Raw genomic sequence first — 19243 nt, forward strand, 5'->3', positions numbered from 1 at the left:
CACTAACGTGGTCTGCAACCATCTTGTTGTTTGTTTGGGTATTGAATCCCTCAGCATGGGATCTTCCATCTCCCTCACCCTGAGGTCTCCTTTCTCCATCATTCTAGGATCTCTTGTCTCTCTCAGTGCTTTATTAGGGTTGTTTTAGGCCTTTTAAGGTCTGTGCTCTCCACAACTTGGGAGTTTAAAAATACTTGTCAAATGCTTTTAATATCACACCAAATGTGTTTGAGGAGTCAATTATTTCTTGTTTTAGGCTACTTCATCTGCATATACACCAAACAAGCATAAAAACTCATTATCTTGGACTTTCTCTGATTTTTCTACTTAATCCTGATGTACTCCTGCAAGCTAAAAAAAAAATTATTCTCCAAGACTCCCAAACGTGAGTTGGGTTTAGCCCTTGCTTAAGCCCAAATGGGTCTGGTCATTTTATTTTTCTGTCCATGGCTCTTTTTTATAACGGGTGAGTACCTCTTTTTGTTCTTTTCAAGATGACTCTGCAGCTGCCATCTTGGAGATAATTGTGCTGGAAGGTGATTTTGTTTTCCTCTGCCTTCTGCTTTTAAAAAAATTTTTCAATTAAACTCGATATCTTGTGTTATGGTGCCGGCTGTGGACGTGTTCCTGCAGCTTTCTTTCAGTTGTGCCTGGGATGCACTGACCCTGATAGCTGTCTATTTTAAAAGATAATTCTAACTCTGTTATACTGTAATTTGCTCACCCTGCTTGACGATGCATCTTGACTCTGCCTTTACTCGAATCTGGTTTTTCATCTGCAAAGTGGATTTTTCTTTTTTCAGCTTTTTAAAAATTCCTGTTTTGAATTTTGCTGAGCTTTTTAAAAGAATTTAGACAGGTTCCTCGACTCTTGTCTTCGATCAAGTCTGGCAACGGGCCTCCACGTGCACTGGTGGAGTCCTTCAGCTCCATGTCAGCAATGGAGTTTTTTGTTTAGCAATCTCCAACTGTGTCTTTGAGTTAGGCGCACTTCCCTCAGTTTCTTTAGTTTTACATGCTTTGAGAATCTGGGTTCCTTCTCCAGTTTCTCTGGGACTTCAGGGTCCATCCTTGTTGTGAAGGTTGTTTTGTGTTTCACGAAGCGGTCTAGAAACTTATTTGGTTGATCATAAACCATTTATTGTTAACCCATAACTGTGGGTATCCAAGGTACTACCATGCATGTTGCTGTCTCTGTGCTGGCTCTTTCCAGACTTTTCTGCACCAGTCTATTGCCATGTGATTCTCCACATCGCATTGTTGGTGGTACTGTTCTACAGTCCCACATTAACCCTCACTATGCCAAACACTTTATCATACCACAATGGTATGCTGCTATCCCTTAAAGGCACACAACATTAGGATTCTTGTCTACATGCTTGGTGGCACAGTGGTTAGCACTGGTGCCTCACAGCTCCAGGGACCCGAGCTCAATTCCAGCCTTGGGTGACTGTGTGTGGTGTTTGCATGTTCTCCCCATGTCTGCGTGGATTTCCTCCCACAGTCCAAAGATGTGCAGGTTAGGTGGATTAGCCATGGGAAATGTGTGGGATTGTGGGGATAGGATAGGGGGAGAGGGCCTGGATACGATACTCTGTCAGAGAGTAGGTGCAGATGGGCTGAATGGCCTACTGCACAGTAGGGATTCTATTCTATGCTCTTTGCGTCATTGCCACTGTTGTTTTTGCTAATCCCATTGTCTCCAAGGTGACCATGCCCTTGCAGAGGCAGAAATGAATATAAATGATGGCGTTCATTTCACAACCTGGAAAACTCTACAGAGTTATCTGCCATAACTACAGAGGACAACACTGTCTCCTATGAACTATGATGTGGAGATACTGGCGTTGGACTGGGGTAAACACAGTAAGAGTTTTAACAACACCAGGTTAAAGTCCAACAGGTTTATTTGGTTGCAAATGCCATTAGCTTTCGGAGCGCTGCTCCTTCGTCAGATGGAGTGGAAATCTGCTCTCAAGCAGGGCACAGAGACCCAAAATCAAGTTACAGAATACTGATTAGAATGCGAGTCTCTACAGCCAACCAGGTCTTAAAGATACAGACAATGTGAGTGGAGGGAGCATTAAGCACAGGTTAAAGATATGTGTATTGTCTCCAGTCCAGTCCAGTCTCCAATCTCACTAGCTGTCCTGTCTGGAGACAATACACATCTCTTTAACCTGTGCTTAATGCTCCCTCCACTCACATTGTCTGTACCTTTAAGACCTGGTTGGTTGTAGAGATTCGCATTCTAATCAGTATTCTGTAACTTGATTTTGGGTCTCTGTGCCCTGTTTGAGAGCAGATTTCCACTCCATCTGACGAAGGAGCAGCGCTCCGAAAGCTAACGGTATTTGCTACCAAATAAACCTGTTGGACTTTAACCTGGTGTTGTTAAAACTCTTCCTATGAACTATCCAAAGACCATCCTTTCTTGCTCAAAGACTACTGACTAGGTGGACTGCCTTAAAATGAAGACACATTGTTAACTTCAGGATTCATTTGCCTCATGCAGTTCTGGTTACATGCGAGCAGTATGCTGAGAAAGTAGAATCCTTCACTTTGTATTCAGTCTTATCTACTGACATAGGTGGTGCCATTGTGTTCGATAGTACAGATGGTTATGTAGGCCAATTTTATGCCTTCTGCCACGCATTAAATTTGCAGTGCCCTGTTATGAACTCACCAATTGTCCAAGAAGAAGAAGGTGAAATTTTTGACCTAGCAAATAATTCATATCTGATTTACTTCATTTGTTTGTGCAGTTGTTTGGCTAATGGCTTCAGTCCCAGTGCTGGTCTCTATTGTAACATGAAATTAGTCTCGACATGGAAGTTGTGGATAATTATGATCTTGGCAGCTACAGCCAGAGCCAGAATAAGTGGCTGTGGTTGAAGCAGGATATAGGTCCATTTGAATCATATGACATTGCTCTAAGTAAAACCTCTACAGCCACTGCTGCTTGCCAAATACAGGGTTGGATACTCTTGTCTATGTACTTTGAGGGAACTCATATATTATGCACAAATGTACTCATCCCATCTTATCGGATGTTTCCACCTTCTCTTCCCCACACCTACTAGGAGTCATAAAACACAGACCTGCAGTGAAATAGAAAAAAACCTCCATCAAAAATTTATGATTGTCATCTCTATATAGTCGTAGCTTTAGAGGTTTTAGAGTAATGTCAAATGATTCAAATGGATCTATATCCCGTTTCAATCACAGGTACTTATTCTGGCTCTGGCTTTAGCTGCCAAGATCATAATTACCCATAACTTCTATGTCAAGACTAATTTCTTACCATTGGAATATTAGGTTGTAAAGAAACATATTATGCCACTTGGCTGGCTTCTGTTACAATTGTAGTGTCAGCTTGGATCAGTGCTATTAATCTTGACTGTGAGTCAGACATTCAAGCCCTGAATATTTTGGATCAGATTTTACTGAAAAAAAAAGCATCCGATCCATGCTTGCCATTATTATTGAGAGAACAGGCCTGCAACTCAAGACAGAGATATTGAGCCAATTTTTTCAAATCAGAATTAAGCCCCAGTGCTGGGACTGACAGTGAGAGATGACCTTGCTCCAGTATAGGCAGGACCCCGGGATGCTGTTTTGCTGCCAGGGGCTGCCAACTAACAGGCCGTCATCAAGGCAGCCATTCAATTGAGGATGATTGGCTCAACAGCAGGCACCACCGACAGTGGTGCCTGCTGTTGAGGCTGCAATACTGAGGGTGCCTCAATATTGAAGATCAGCTAAGTTTGACGAGGAAGCCTGGCTGGGCAGGTAGGCCCCAGCGATCGGCAAGATGCGGAGCAGGTACACTTGCAGCATCTTTGTCCTGGGGCAGCCATTATCGTTGGGAGCCCCTCTGCTCCCATCAAGGAGGGATCCTCATTGAAAACTGCAGGATTTACCTGGTGGTTTCTCACATTGCGATGGGTCCCCCAAAATTCGGAGAAAATGCCCACAAGGTGGGAAGTGGCCCTTAATTGTATCTTTAAGTAACTTAATTGGCCACTCAGTGGGTGGCTGCAATGCCATGGTTCCTAATGTTGGTAATATGCCTTGGCATAAGAAAATGTTGTCTTCACTCCTGATGCCCACCTTATCACATTGCTAGCCCTCCTGCCTCCTAATCTATCTCTAATAGGTCAGGAAAATTCAATGCATCCTGTGAATTACAAATTGCCATAAGGAAGGAAAATGAAGATATTGCATTTGCACATTAAATGCCCATTAAACTCGCCACAAAATGCTGCATCTAGTAATTTACTGCATTTTAACCTTCTTAAAGACATAATAATTGTTAATGACTACTTATCAACCTCTTGCCCTGAAAATGAACCAATTATAAGTGTGAAATCTCATTCCTTCAGGTTGTTGGAGATTTTAAAAACAATATTACTTTTCCTTTTGTGTCTTTTTTCTTTCTCTCTTAATCCAATCTTTCGTTCTGTCTTTCTGTACCAGTCTTGACGTTGGATTCACTCGCTCTAATTCACCTTCCTTTTCATCCCTTTTTTGTTTAGGTTTCAATCCTTAATCGCATTTTTTACAGAAATGCAGTGATTGTCTCGCCGCTTATGAATGTTCCAGATGCCCCGAAGCCTCATTGTACTGCTATTAACTCACTTTGTGAGGAAAACACTTTAAATACTTTTAAAACCTAAACATGCACAAATAAGTCTAAATGACAGAGATGCACCGATGCGGCAAAATCTGGGCCAAAATCTAGGCTGCTATTTTAGCGTAGGGCTGACGGTGCACTGTAATGTTGGAGGTACTGATGACACATTAAACCAAAGATCTTGTGATGACCAAAATAAGTGATTTTTAAAATGAATTCTTGCATTATGAAAAGACTCATTGGCTGGATTTCTAGTTGAAGTCCTCACTTAAATTCTGGCTAAAGTCGTTATTTTCAGCCAGATGATCTGACAGAGGCTGGCACAATGACTTTTCAGTTGTGAAAGTTTATTGTGAAAACAATGACTTGCCACGTACCCACAGGAAGGGGAGGTGTGAGCTTCCATCACCTCATCTGATGACGTAAGAGTGGCATAGGCAAAGGCCTGGGAAAGATTGTATGCATATCCTCTCAACTAGGGAACAGTATGTGGCACAGTGGAAACTACAAAGACGAAATTAAAAGAATGTGGGGAGAACTAAAAAAAAGCTATCTGAAACTTAGTCACTGTGTCAGGATATTGGTGCTCTAATATTATGGATAGTTGAAGCCTGTATTGTGCTACTAGATTTCTTTTTTCCTTTTTACTCTAGATACTTTTGCTCCTGTTTCAGACTGCTCTCATTATTGAGCCTGCACTTCTTAAGGGGTAATCTCACATGCTCTGACATGTAGGTAAAGTTTATAGCTGCCCAGAAAAGAAACACAGAACTTTTTATACATAACATGGCTTCTATTCAATAGCTTCATTTTATTCTCTTCGTAAGGTTGCAGAATGACATGATACACTAAGCCTGATTTTATCCGCCAAATAGAATTGCTAATACAGTAATTGAACATTTGATAATAAAAATAACAGAACAAAAAAATTACTGCAGTTGTTAATTTTAGCTAACTTCTCATTATAAACAAATAATAAAAAGGTTTGAAAATTCTAACAAAAACATGCTATGCTATATTAGTTTTTTTTACATTCTTTTCTCAGCAACTACAGGACATCTTGTGTTAATTAACTGTCTTTGGAGGTTTAAGACTGACTCACCAATTGAAAAGGTCAGGCTGATGAAAGCGTTCAAAGTTTTTTTTTTATCACAGACAAATAAATGTACAGAGTTTTGTATTCAGATTGGATGCCTTGACCTTTCTCAAAGACTTTCATTTTCAGATATGTTGACTAATAATATATCAAATTTAGCTGGGATATGGTTTCTCTGACTGAAACTGGTTTCCAACCCCGTATATACATTGGAAGAAATGAAGACGCCAATAACAAACTAAATTTTAGACAAGGATACTTATTTTTGTCACAGTCTACCTTCCGCAAAGGTTTATTTTTTTAATTATCAAATCATAATTTATGTTTTTATTTTTAATTTGAACAGGTGGCCTGTCTTCAAGTCAGCTGGAGAATCTTCCAGTTGAAGCTGAAGAAGATTACTTTGAGGGACTGGTATGAGTTAATCATTTATTTAATATTACTGGGGAATCAATCAGATCAGTATATCCACCACGTATTTGTTTAAAGACCACTTATGTGCGCTTCAGCTGAATCATTTATCATTTAAAAGATTATTATTTTTTACAATCATCTTAGGGATCTGGAATGCACTGCTTGAAAGGGTGGTGGAAGCAGATTCAATAGTAATTTTCAAAGGCGAATTGAATAATGATGAAGTATCTGCCAGTCTATGAGAAAAGAGCAGGGAAGTGAGTCTAATTGGATAGCAATTTCAAAAGCATATTGGCTGAATGGCCTCCTGTGCTACATCATTCTATGATAATAACATAGGGAGGTGATGGCCCAGTGGTAGACTGTTAATCCAGAAACTCAGCTAATGTTCTGGAGACCCGGGTTCAAACCCCGCCACGGCAGATGGTGGAATTTGAATTCAAATAAAAAATATCTGGAATTAAGAATCTAATGATGACCATGAAACCATTGTTGATTGTCAGAAAAACTCCTGGTAATGTTCGGAACATTGTAAAATTTTATTTTCATTTAGAGACTTGAGTGTTGCTGGCTGGGCCAGCATCTATTGCCTGTCCCTAACCACTCTCTATTTCAGAAGGGATTTGCAAGTCAACTATAGATGGCAGATTTCCTTCCCTAAATGACATCAATGGTTACATGGTCATCATTGGACTTTTAATTCCAGATTTTTATTGAATTCAAATTTCACCACCTGCCATGGTGGGATTCAAACCCAGATCCCCAGACCTTGCCCTGGGTCTCTGGATTACTATCCAGTGATACCACCGCTTCTCCTATTAATTAGGGAAGTTAGATTGAGCTTATATAAGAAATGGCATTCATATGAATATTATTTCATTCCTCAGCAAATAAGATAGAAAGACTAAGATGTCTATTGCTTCCATATCAATTTCTGAAGCATGTTCAGAATTAAAATTACCAGTATTTAGATTTGAATTGTGTTACTTAATAAATGTGTCAGAATCCATCTGTATTTAGGCCTTTGTTAAAACAACTGAAAGCATTAACATATCTGTTACTGATACTAGTATTGCGACCCAATTTATCTTCAATTCCCATTTATACTTCTTTTTAAAACTTTGATTAACATTAAACAGTCTCCTGAATAAATGTGGTTGACTCTTAACTGCCCTCTAAAGTGATATCAAACTGCTACAAAGACCTAATAGCATTTGTGGGAGCACCTTCACAAAATGGACTTCATGACTTAAATAAGAAGTTCCACCTTCATGGTCTCAGGGCAACTAAGGATGAATAACAAATGTTAGTCTTGCTAGCAATGCCCACATTGCAAGAATTACATTACTTGATTGCAGGAAAAGGACTTTTATTTATATCATGCCTTTCATGACCTCAGCAGGTTAAGGGGATTGGCTATGCTAAGTTGCCCCTTGGTGTCCCAAGATGTCTAGGTTAGATGGATTAACCATGTTTAAATGTGTGAGGTTACAGCAATAGGGAGAGGACAGGGCTTGGGTAAGGTACTCTGTCAGGGAGTCGGTGCAGGTTCAATGAACCAAACCTTCTGCACTGAAGGGATTGATTCTATGTCTCAAAGTGCTTTACAGCCAACTAATTACTTTTGAAGCATTGAATATTGCAACACAGGGAAACACAGCAACTAATTTGCATTCATCAAGGACCCACAAGCCGCTATGAGAACCAATTAGTTTTTGAGTGATGTTGAATATTAATAAATATTTGCTCCAGACAGTGGGGAAACTGCCCTGTATTTTGAATAGTGCTAAGGGATCATTTATGTGCATCGGAGTAGACAGACAGGGTCTTAAAATTAATATTTCACCTGAATGTAAAACAAAGGTTATAAACAAAATTAACATTTTGTGTAGGGTACTGGAGAAGATGTTATTGTATATCTGCGTCACGATGGTCTAATCAAGAATGTGAATTTGGCCAAAAAAAGCATAACCCAAACGCTGCAGGAAATTTGGAAAGAAAAAATGGCAGCAGATCTCCAGGTATGTGAATTCAGTCCTTGAAATCTCAGCAACGTCTTTCTCACAGCTGGTAGAGGTTCTCACAAAAGAAAGCACTGTTCAGTTTGGAAGGATAGTAACTCAATCCTGTTGGTTATTTAGAGAGATTTCAACAATGTAATATATAAGGAAAGCATATATTAACACCACATCTGTTGAACTGGACATCTTATACTCATTACACACAGTAGAACTAATGTACATATATGGCATATTTGTCTTTGTCATATGTTTTGTGTTTTTGCAGAATTCTAGCATGCCTCTAGTGTGCAGACAATATAAACTCCAACTGTAGCATCAGTGTCACAAAAAAACCTCTTCTATGTCATAAATTATTATTTATCTTGTTAGAGCCCTGGACCCTAACCCTATATTATGAAGCCAGACTAGACCCCAACAATTTTTCTTTTTGACATAAATGTGAGGATGCTTCACTCCGAGTAATTCTACTGAAAAATTGGGAATCTTTTATCAAAACAAGCTTTATTCATAACAGTTTAAATATAATTAACAAAATGAAGCAGTTTAATTTTAACTGTTGAACAACTATTTCAGTTCCAAATAAGCAGCAATTGACTTACACTCAAATGCCACTTAAAGTAGTTAGCAAACTCAAGCATACTTGCTATAAATTAGGTTAACACCCTTGAAGCTTTCAGAGAGGCTTTGACTTCTGTCTTTAAACAAACCCCAGCCAGCACTGAACTGAAAGCTGTTTCTCTGCTACAAATCTAGTTCCTCCCATTTATCACATGAACCTCTTTACGTAAACCCACCTTCCATTCCTTTAATCAAATAAACCTCAGGGACCTTTTCCTTTGTAAACAAGAGTCTATTAGCCCTCTCCTAAGTAAACAGTACATAGTTAAATGAGCAATTATTCTGCTTTCCCAGCATCTGTACTGTATTCCTCCCAGACATACTGACTGCCTGAAAAAAAACCTGAATCTTTAAACATTCCCATTGAACATAAAATACATCAATAGCACTGTATCATCACAACCTCCAATTTTTATGCCTGTGCTAATTTAAATATTCCCCAATCATGAACTTGGGGAAGACCCTTTTCTGACTGATATATGGTGAAACCTCAAGGATGATATTCATATTACACTTAAAACTCCCTTTTTAAGATGGCAAGTTTCAGTGAGTGATTATATATCTGGCTTGCAGACTCCATTATAATTTGTGCCAAATTATCTGATCTAGCTGGTAGTGATAAGGCAGTCAGCACCCTTCAGATAGGGAAGAGAAAATTTACCAGAGTTCCTGATTCTATTTGTTTTTTAGTGCCCACTGCTGGAAGTGGGCACAGGCTGTGATGTCCTACTCCACCTGCAGTAGATACCAGTGAAATTCCCACAACTGGTAATGGCCTGGGTTAGGAAGAAAAAAATATGGCAGTGTACATGGGTGGAAAGTGAGTAATGACAGGGCTGAAAGTGTCCGTGATATTCCCCACCAACCAACATTCAATGTGTAGACTCACATCTGAATGACATACTAGGCAATCGTTGCATTCTGGACCTGCACCCAGCACGAGAGAATTGGAATTGATTTTTTTTAAATGCTAAGTTATGGATTATTTTGTGCTTTGCTAATACTTCATAATTGATTTCCTAAAGGCGTATAGTAACTGTGCAATGGAAGAAACTTCCATGAAACAAGAGAACTTCATTTATTTTCCATCCACTGATACTAATAATATCATTATGTTTCTGAGAGAGTTTCCTGTTTCTGTGAAGACATTTACATAATTTTAAAAATTCTAATGATTGTTTTCTTCCAAAATATATAGAGTGGGACAAGGTCCAGCCTTCCTGAGTTTTTCCATAACTTCCTCCAGAAGAAGTATGGAGATTCAGCCCTGCTTTGGGCCTACAACATTTATTATGGCTGCAGGAATCATCAGAAAGATGAATTCATCAGTTTGTTTTTCAGCATTCTCAATGGAATTGTGAGTTTCTACATTCTCTAATTCAATAGAGTTTGCAGAATTTCAAGTATTAATCATATAACAATTAAATGGATTATTGTTGACCTAACATTATTGATTGGATACCTTACTGCTCCTCTTTGTATTTGTGCCAATACTGTGATGTGGACACCATATGCCACAGGCATGGTGAGAAGTACGGGACGATCTTACCAAAAAAATTCTAAGTCCAGAACGGACAGGAAAACAGGAGAGTTCTCACCCGTTTGTTGGACAAGTTCAAATCCAGAATGTAATGCACATAGTGCATGGAAAGAAGGACTAAATCATTCCTCGCCTATAGGGAAAGGGGGTGGGACTTAAACCACCAGTAAGCCTGTGTAGCAGCAGAGGGTGCTATTGCGCATGTATAGACATCCCTGGTAACCAGCAAAGGCCTGACAGGTCTGAAAGAGAGATCTGTCAGGCCTCTGCTGCTGCAGACAGCCTTAGAGAACCCCCACCAGCTATCACGGTGACCCATGGCTGATCACAAGCCCCACACCACCCAGAAATATCGCCCCTCCCTCCCACCACCACCCAGACCGATCACCCCTCCCTCCCACCACCACCCAGACCGATCACCCCATCCCTCCCCCCTCCCCTCACCAATTGCAATGCAGAGTGGCAGCAAGCCCCCCCCCCCAACCCTCCCCCTCCCCCTCCCCCTCCCCACTGATGGTAACCATCATTGGAGAAAGGAGCATCATGAAAGTTGGATACTTAACCAATGGGAGTAAACACACAGATAATGCGTCACTTGGAATTATTGGCCAAAGTTTGAGAAATAAAATGGAAGAAATGCTTTGTAGCTAAGACATTCTAGCATTGTTGTCTAACCGGGCTTCTGTTCCAAAATTGTTTTTAGGTGGATGAAAGTGTATACCATGGACAGATTCAACATATTTCACATGTGCTGAAAGAACTGAAAGCTCATGACACCTCTGGAAAAGGAATTCTCTCCAAACAGGAGTTCAGGTTGGAGTTATTAAAACATGTATTCGGATTACCCAGGGTAATCAAGTGCCTTTAAAATGAGTAATGCAATGGGAGGCACTGAAGAACATCGACACTCCTAACTAGATTCATGGCTCTGAGTCTCTATGATTGGGGTCCTTAAACTTACCTGTCTCTTCAATGTTGATGAATTTAGTCCACAGAGCTAAAGCAGCGTAACTTCCTTTTAGGAGGAGAGATCCCTACAACCTCTAACAAATCAGCTGTAAACTGGGAGGGGAATAGAATCACATGTGGACTTTGCAGATACCATAAGGGACATTGATGACACCATGGTTGTAGGGTGCCTTTTCAGTTTAGATGTTAGACCTGGCATAGATTAAAAAAGGAGGAATTTTAAAAATGCAAAAATTAAAAGATGAATATTAATTCAAATATATCAATAAGATCATTGGACTAGTAATCTAGTTGCCCAGGCTAATGCTCTGAGGACAAGAGTTCACATCCATCATGCAGCTGGTGGAATTTAAATTCAATTTTAAAAAAATCTGGAATTGAAAGCTAGTCTCAGTAATGGTGACACAAAACTATTATCGATTGTCATAAAAATCTATCTGGTACATTTTAGGAACATGAGTAGGCCATTCACCCCTCGAGCCCGCTCCGCCATTCAATAAGATCACATGTACCTGCTCTAGGCCCATATCCCTTGATACCCCTGCTCAATAAAAATTTGTCTATTTCAGATTAAATCTATCAATTGGTCACCCACTGCTGTTTGAGGAAGAGAGTTCCAAACCTCCACCACTCTGTGTGTAGAAGTGTTTTCTAATATCTCCCCTGAACAGTTTGGCTCTAACATTTAGATTATGGCTCCTGGTTCTAGAGCCTTCAACCAGTGGAAATGGTTTATCCTTATCCAGCCTGTTCAGGAGAGATATTAGAAAACACTTCTACACAGAGTGGTGGAGGTTTGGAACTCTCTTCCTCAAACAGCAGTGGGTGACCAATTGATAGATTTAATCTGAAATAGATCTGGTAGATTTCTATCAGATCATCCCTCAACGTGCTGAATTTGCAAGAATAAAAGCCTAATTTGTCTAATCTTTCCTTGTAATTTAACCCCTGAAGTCCAGATATCATTCTTGTAAACCTGCATTGAACTCTCTCCAGGGCCAAAACATCCTTCCTAAGGTGTGGTGCTCACAGTACTTTGTGGAGTCTAACTGAAGTTTTGTGCAACTGCAGCATAACATCTGCATCCCTATGTTCCTTTAGATATGAAGGCCAGCATTCCATTGGCCTTCTTGACTATTTTCTGCACCTGTTTGTGGCATTTATGGAACTATGCACTTGAATCCCCAAATCTCGTTGGACATCCACTGTATTTAACTTTGTGCCTTCTAAAACAAATACCCTGATTTATCCTTTTTTGATCCAAAATGGAATCTCACACTTACTTGTATTAAAATCCATTTGCCAGTTTGGCCCATTCACCCAATCTATCAATATCCTGTTGTAGTTTTATGCTGTTCTCGTCACTATCTACAATGCTGACCAATTTTGTGTCTTCCGCAAATTTTCTTGTCATTTGGGACTCTTAACTGCCCCTCTGAAATGGTCTAGTAAGCCAAGGGCAATGAGGGATGGGCAACAAAGAATGACATTCCCAGTGACACTCGCATCCCATGAAATAATAAATAAAAAACAAAGCATAAATAAAACATTTCTGTATCAGAAACCCTGATGACTCAGTGAGCAAATGATATGGTATTCAGCCGTACAAACTTAAAAGGGATGAGACTGGATAGCAGTTTTTCATGAAGGCCTAATGGCCTCATTCTGTGCTGTAGGTTTTTATGATTTTACATGTTGTTCCTGTTTTAGATTTGAGAGTTCTGATATGGGTTGGTAAAAATGGTGCTACAAGAATAAAGGAGTCTTGCTACAATTTGGTGAGACTGCACCTAAAATACAGTGTGTAGTTTTGATTTCCATATTTAAAGAAGGATTTATTTGCATTGGAGACGGTACAGTGAAAGTTGACCAGATTGGTTCCTGAGATGAGTAGTGCTGAAGACTTGTGCTCTAGAATTAATCCACCCCAACAAAGCTGATCCATTAAAACTACAATGTTGGCATCTACCTGACAATGTAGAAAAAAAGCAGGAAAAATCCAATCCATCATCAGCAAAATGATGGAAGGTGTCATCGACAATGCTATCAAGCGCCACTTACACAGAAATAACCTGCTCACTGATGCTCAGTTTGATTTTTACTAGGGCAATTTGATTCCTGACCTCAATACATTACCATTTGGTTGGTCCAAACATGGGCAAAAGAGCTGAACTCAAAAGATGTGGCGAGAGAAACTGCCTTTGTCGCCAAGCACAAAAGAAGATGTTTGTGGTTGTTGGAGGCCAGCCACTTCAGCCACAGGACATTGGTACAAGAGCTCCTCAGGGCAACATTCTAGGCTCAACCATCTTCAGCTGCTTCATCAATGACCTTTCCTACATTATAAGGCCAGAAACAGGGTTATTCACTGATGGTTGCACATTGTTCAGCATCTTTCACAACTCAGATACTGAAGCAGTCTTATCAATACACAGCAAAACCTGAACAACATTCAGACTTGGGCTGATAAGTGGCAAGTAGTATTCACATCACACAAGTGGCAGGCAATGACTATCTCCAACAAGAGAGTCTAACCATCTCCCATTGACATTCAACAGCATCTTCATCTCTGAATCCTCCACCATCAACATTTTGCAGGTTATCATTTGCAAGAAACTGAACTGGACCAACCATATAAATACAGCAGTTACAAAAGCAAGCCAGAGTCTAAGAATTCGGAGGTGAGTTATTTACCTCTTGATTCCCCAAAGCCTCATCACCATTCACAAGGCACAAGTCATGAGTGTGATGGAATGCTCTTCACTTGCCTGGATGAATGCCGCTTCATAAAAATTACCCCGTCCAACACTGGCATTATCATACAATAAAAATTAGGAGCATGAGTAGGTCATCTGGCTCCCTGAACCCGCTCTGCTATTCCATAATCATGGCTGATCTGATTGTGACCTCAATGCCACTATCCTGCCTACCCCAAGAAGCTTGACACCCACAGGCACCAAATCTACAACCTTAAACATTCTCTTTCTCCACTACTGATGAGCAGTGGCAGCCATGTGTAAGATACACAGCCACAATTTGCCAAGCCTCCTTTGATAGCATCTTCTAAACCCACAAGCTCCACCACCTAGCAGGACAAGGACAACAGATACATGGGAATATACCGCCTGAAAATTTCCCTCCAAGCCACACACCATCTTGACTTGGAACTATATTGTCGTTCCTTCACTGTCACTGGATCATAATCCTGGAGTTCCCTTCTTAACAACATTGTTGATGTACCGACACCATATGGATTGGAATAGTTCAAGAAGGTGGCTCACCTTCTCAATGGCAATTAGGGATGAACAATAAGTGCTAGCCTTCATAGTGACACTCATATCTTATGAATTAATTTTTAAAAAAGGTGAATCTTAAATCTGAGATTCTTAAAATGTTGTTATCTAAAGGTGTTAAGGGATATGGGACAAAGGTAGGTGTATAGAGTTAGGTTGCAGCCATGATCTCACTGAATGGTAGTGGAACAGATGCGAGGGGCTAAATGACTTATCCTGTTTGTAAGACTAGAAGATAATATGAATTAGTCCAAAGATAAAGTTTAAGCCCTTGTGTGGGATGATGGTGACTTTTAGGTGGTATGGAGCCAGATTAGAATATACAGGAAACAATGTCCAAGTTTGTTATCAACTGTTTGGAGGGAATGGATCCAGGAGCCATTGATAGAATAGAGAGAGCATCAATGGAAGAAGTAATAAAGTCCAGTATTGTCAGGAGAGCCAAAGAGAAGCAAAATTGACCCTGTGTTTCAGCACAGGTGACCAATAACTATTGCACAACTAGGTCTAGTGAAACAGTAAAGGAGCAAGGATCAAGAAGATTGAAAACCAATGATTAGGAGCAGGGAGCTTGAAGAGGCTGAAAGACAAACTCACAAGATGCAGATGATACAAAGATATGTAGAGGGACAGGTAGTATTGAGGAAGCAGGGGGGCTGTAGAAGGACTTGGACAGGTTAGGAGAGTGGGCAAAGAAGTGGCAGATGGAATACAATGTGGAAAAGTGTGAGGTTATACACTTTGGAAAGAGGAATGGAGGCATAGACTATTTTCTAAATGGGAAAATGCTTAGGAAATCAGAAACAAAGAGACTTTGGGTCCACTGTTATTTGTCATTTATATTAATGATTTGGATGAGAATATAGGAGGCATGGTTAGTAAGTTTGCAGATGACACTAAGATTGGTGGCATAGTGGACAGTGAAGAAAGTTATCTCCAATTGCAACGGGATCTTGATCAATTGGGCCAGTGGGCTGACGAATGGCAGATGGAGTTTAATTTAGACAAATGCGAGGTGATGCATTTTGGTAGATTGAACCAGGGCAGGACTTAACTCAGTTAATGGTAGGGCGTTGAGGAGAGTTACAGAACAAAGAGATCTAGGGGTAGATGTTCATAGCTCCTTGAAAGTGGAGTCACAGGTGGACAGAGTGATGAAGAAGGCATTCGGCATGCTTGGTTTCATCGGTCAGAACATTGAATACAGGAGTTGGAATGTCTTGTTGAAGTTGTACAAGACTTTGGTAAAGCCACACTTGGAATACTGCGTGCAATTCTGGTCACCCTATTATAGAAAGGATATTATTAAACTAGAAAGAGTGCAGAAAAGATTTACTAGGATGCTACCGGGACTTGATGGATTGAGTTATAAGGAGAGGCTGGACAGACTGGGACTTTTTTCTCTGGAGCGTAGGAGGCTGAGGGGTGATCTTATAGCGGTCTATAAAATAATGAGGGGCACAGATCAGCGAGAAAGTCAATATCTTTTCCCAAAAGTAGGGGAGTCTAAAACTAGAGGGCGTAGGTTTAAGGTGAGAGGGGAGAGATACAAAAGTGTCCAGAGGGGCAATTTTTTCAGAGGGTGGTGAGTGTCTGGAACAAGCTGCCAGAGGTAGTAGTAGAGGCAGTTACAATTTTCTTTTAAAAAGCATTTAGATAGTTACATGGGTACGATGGGATATTTAGAGGGATATGGGCCAAATGTGGGAAATTGGGATTAGCTTAGGGGTTTTAAAAAAGAAAGGGCGGCATGAACAAGTTGGGCCGAAGGGCTGTTTCCATGCTGTAAACCTCTATGACTCAGGAGTCATTTTTCAAGATTCTCTTAAGGTTAACGTGCAGATTCAGTCGGCAGTTAGGAAGGCAAATGCAATGTTGGCATTCATGTCGAGTGGGCTAGAATACTCTTTGCCGCAGAAGGCTGTGGAGGCCAGGTCATTGAGTGTCTTTAAGACAGAGATAGATAGGTTCTTAATTAAGTGGGTCAGGGGTTATGGGGAAAAGACAGGAAAATGGGGATGAGAAAAAAAATCAGCCATGATTGAATGGTAGAGCAGACTCGACGGGCTGAGTGGCCTAATTCTGCTCCTATGTCTTATGGTCTAAGATGAGGGAACTAGTTGGAGGAACATGTGTTGGATGACAAGGAGCACGAGAAAGTAGGAGCTTGGTCTGACCCAAATACTGATGGACAATGACCACAGCAAGCAAGATTGCAGCAAAGAAGAGATCGTTCAGCAGCTTGGAAGCAGAATATAGAATAGAATGAAAAACAGCAAGATCCATCCAAGCAATCTCAGTGTAGACTGTGAAGTCCAAGCGAAAGAACAGAAATTGAACCGAAGAAAAAGCCAATCGCTGGAACAGAGGAAATGGAGCAGAGAATAAAATCTCAGTTGACAGTGAAAGAGTTAGGTGATCATGGTAAAGCATAGAATTAAAATCTGCTTGCCTTTACACTGTTCTTTCCAAAGCCTACACTTAATTATTCTATGAAGTGGAAATACTTACAACTTGTACGTTTGGGGAATAATATATTTGGTTGTCTTTGACCATCAAAGCAAAATTTGCATATGCACATTTAATATCAATGTGGCCTGCTGCTTAATCATTTTTTAAAATCTCACTCCTCACTACTCCTAGCCCAGCTTGTTGGTATACAATTAAGTGCAAACTGGCAATTGAGAAGCCCAAAGTGATTTTTGTTCATGTGTAAGTTCAGAAAGTGAGTGTTGACAATTTATTTATCAGCAGGGTCATTAAAACTGGCCCTGAGCTTGGTCCTATCCTTAACTAGCATTCAAATATACATTTTCGTTTAGGAATTTGAAGGAAGTCTTTAATTATTCATGTTTGAAATTCATTGGAATGTAAATTGCAGAGAATATTTATTCAAGTTAACTCTTTTCCAACTTGGAGAATTTAATTGCAAATTAAGATTGCTGAGTAATAATATACAAAATAAATTTATGGATTTAACATTACTCAAGCTTTGCAGTTTTTTTTATTTGTTCAAGGGACATGAGTGCTGCTAATAAGGCCAATTTTTATTGTCATTACTAATTGCTCTTGAACCATGTTCTTGAACTGCTACAATTCACATGGTGTATATACACCCAGTGCTTCGAGGGAGGGGGGTTCCATTTTTTTTTGATTCAGCAACAGTGAAGGAACAACAATATAGTTCCAAGTCAAGATGGTGTGGGACTTGGAAGGGAACTTGCAGGTGGTAGTGTTCCCATGCATCCACTGGATTTGTCCTTCTAGGTGTCGGGGGTCACAGGTTGAGAAAGTTCTGTCAAGGGAACATAGTAAGTTGCTGCAGTGCATATTGTAGATGGTATACATCACAGTTCACCAGCGGTGGAGGAAGCCATTGTTTCAGATAGTGATTTTTTTCATTCACAGAACGTGGGAGTCACTGGCTAGGCCAGCATTTATTGCCCACTGCTAATTGCCGTTAAGAAGGTGCTGGTGAGCCACTTTCTTGAACAACTGCTGTCCATCTAGCATAGGTACACCTACAGTGCTGTTAGGGACAGAGTTTCAGGATTTTGAGCCAGTGACAGTGAATGAATGCGGATATAGTTTCAAGTCGGATGGTGTGTGTCTTTGACGATAACTTGCAGGTGGTGGTGTTTCCATGTATCTGCTACCCCTCTGGTGCAGGTTTGGAAGGTGCTGTCAGGTTGGGTGTCAATCAGGTGTGCTGATTTATCCTGGATGATCACGCTTCTCGAATCTTGTTGGAGCCAAGTTCATTCAGGCAAGTAGAGTATCCCATCACACAGTTGTTACAGTACAGGAGACCATTTGGTCCATCATGTCTGCACTGACTCTCTGAAAGAGCAATTCATTTAGTGCCATTCTCCCACCTTATCCCCTGAACCCAGCACATTTATTTTCAGACAACAGTCCAATTACCTTTTGAATATTTCAATTGAACTTCCTTCCACCATTCCAGCAGGCAAACCTTCCAAACCTCGACCACTCACTGCGTGGAAAATGTTTTTCCACTTGTCACTTCTGCTTCTTTTACATAGTACATCTGTGCCCTCTCATTCTTGATCCTTTCACAAGTGGGAAGTTTCTGTCTCGACCTCTCATGCTTTTGAATACCTCTGTCAAATCTCCTCTCAGCTTTCTCTTCTTCAGGGAAAAGTCTCACTTTTCCAATCTATCTTCACAACTGAAGTTCGTCATCCCTGGAACCATTCTCGTGTATCTTTTCTGCACAGTCCTAACTTGCACCTTCTAGATAGTAGACAAGCTTTGAGTCAGCAGCTGAGGCACTTGTATCCGAACTCCCAGCCTCTGGCCTGTTCTTGTAGACATTGTATTTATAGGGCTGGTCCAGTTTCTGGTCACTGGTAATTCCAAGGATGTTGACGATGGGGGTTTCAGCATTGGTAATGCCATTGAACATCATGGGGAGATGGTGACTTTCTCTCTTGTTGGAGATGCTTATTGCTTGGCATGTGTGTCATCATTGTTACTTGCCACTTATCAACCCAAACTAGAATGCTGTCTAAGTCTTGTTCCACGAGGACATAGACTGCTTCAAATGGTACTGAATGTCATGCAATCACTTTATAATAAAGGGAAGGTCATTGATGAAGCAAAGATGATTGGACCTAGGATGCTAGTCTGAGGAAC

At 40.4% G+C, this 19243-nt stretch overlaps 1 protein-coding gene across 1 annotated transcript in view; it reads left to right on the forward strand.

Annotated features, from left to right (window-relative positions):
* tsnaxip1 (translin-associated factor X interacting protein 1) overlaps positions 1-19243 on the forward strand; it is a 74966-nt gene that overhangs the window by 48542 nt on the left and 7181 nt on the right. The window contains exons 10-13 of the mRNA XM_078210962.1: positions 6079-6146; positions 8039-8167; positions 9984-10142; positions 11029-11138. Of these exons, the coding sequence (XP_078067088.1) occupies positions 6079-6146; positions 8039-8167; positions 9984-10142; positions 11029-11138 (466 nt within the window). The remainder of the gene's footprint in view (positions 1-6078; positions 6147-8038; positions 8168-9983; positions 10143-11028; positions 11139-19243) is intronic.

This window comes from Mustelus asterias, chromosome 4 (assembly GCF_964213995.1).
Source record: "Mustelus asterias chromosome 4, sMusAst1.hap1.1, whole genome shotgun sequence".
NCBI classification, from domain to species: domain Eukaryota; kingdom Metazoa; phylum Chordata; class Chondrichthyes; order Carcharhiniformes; family Triakidae; genus Mustelus; species Mustelus asterias.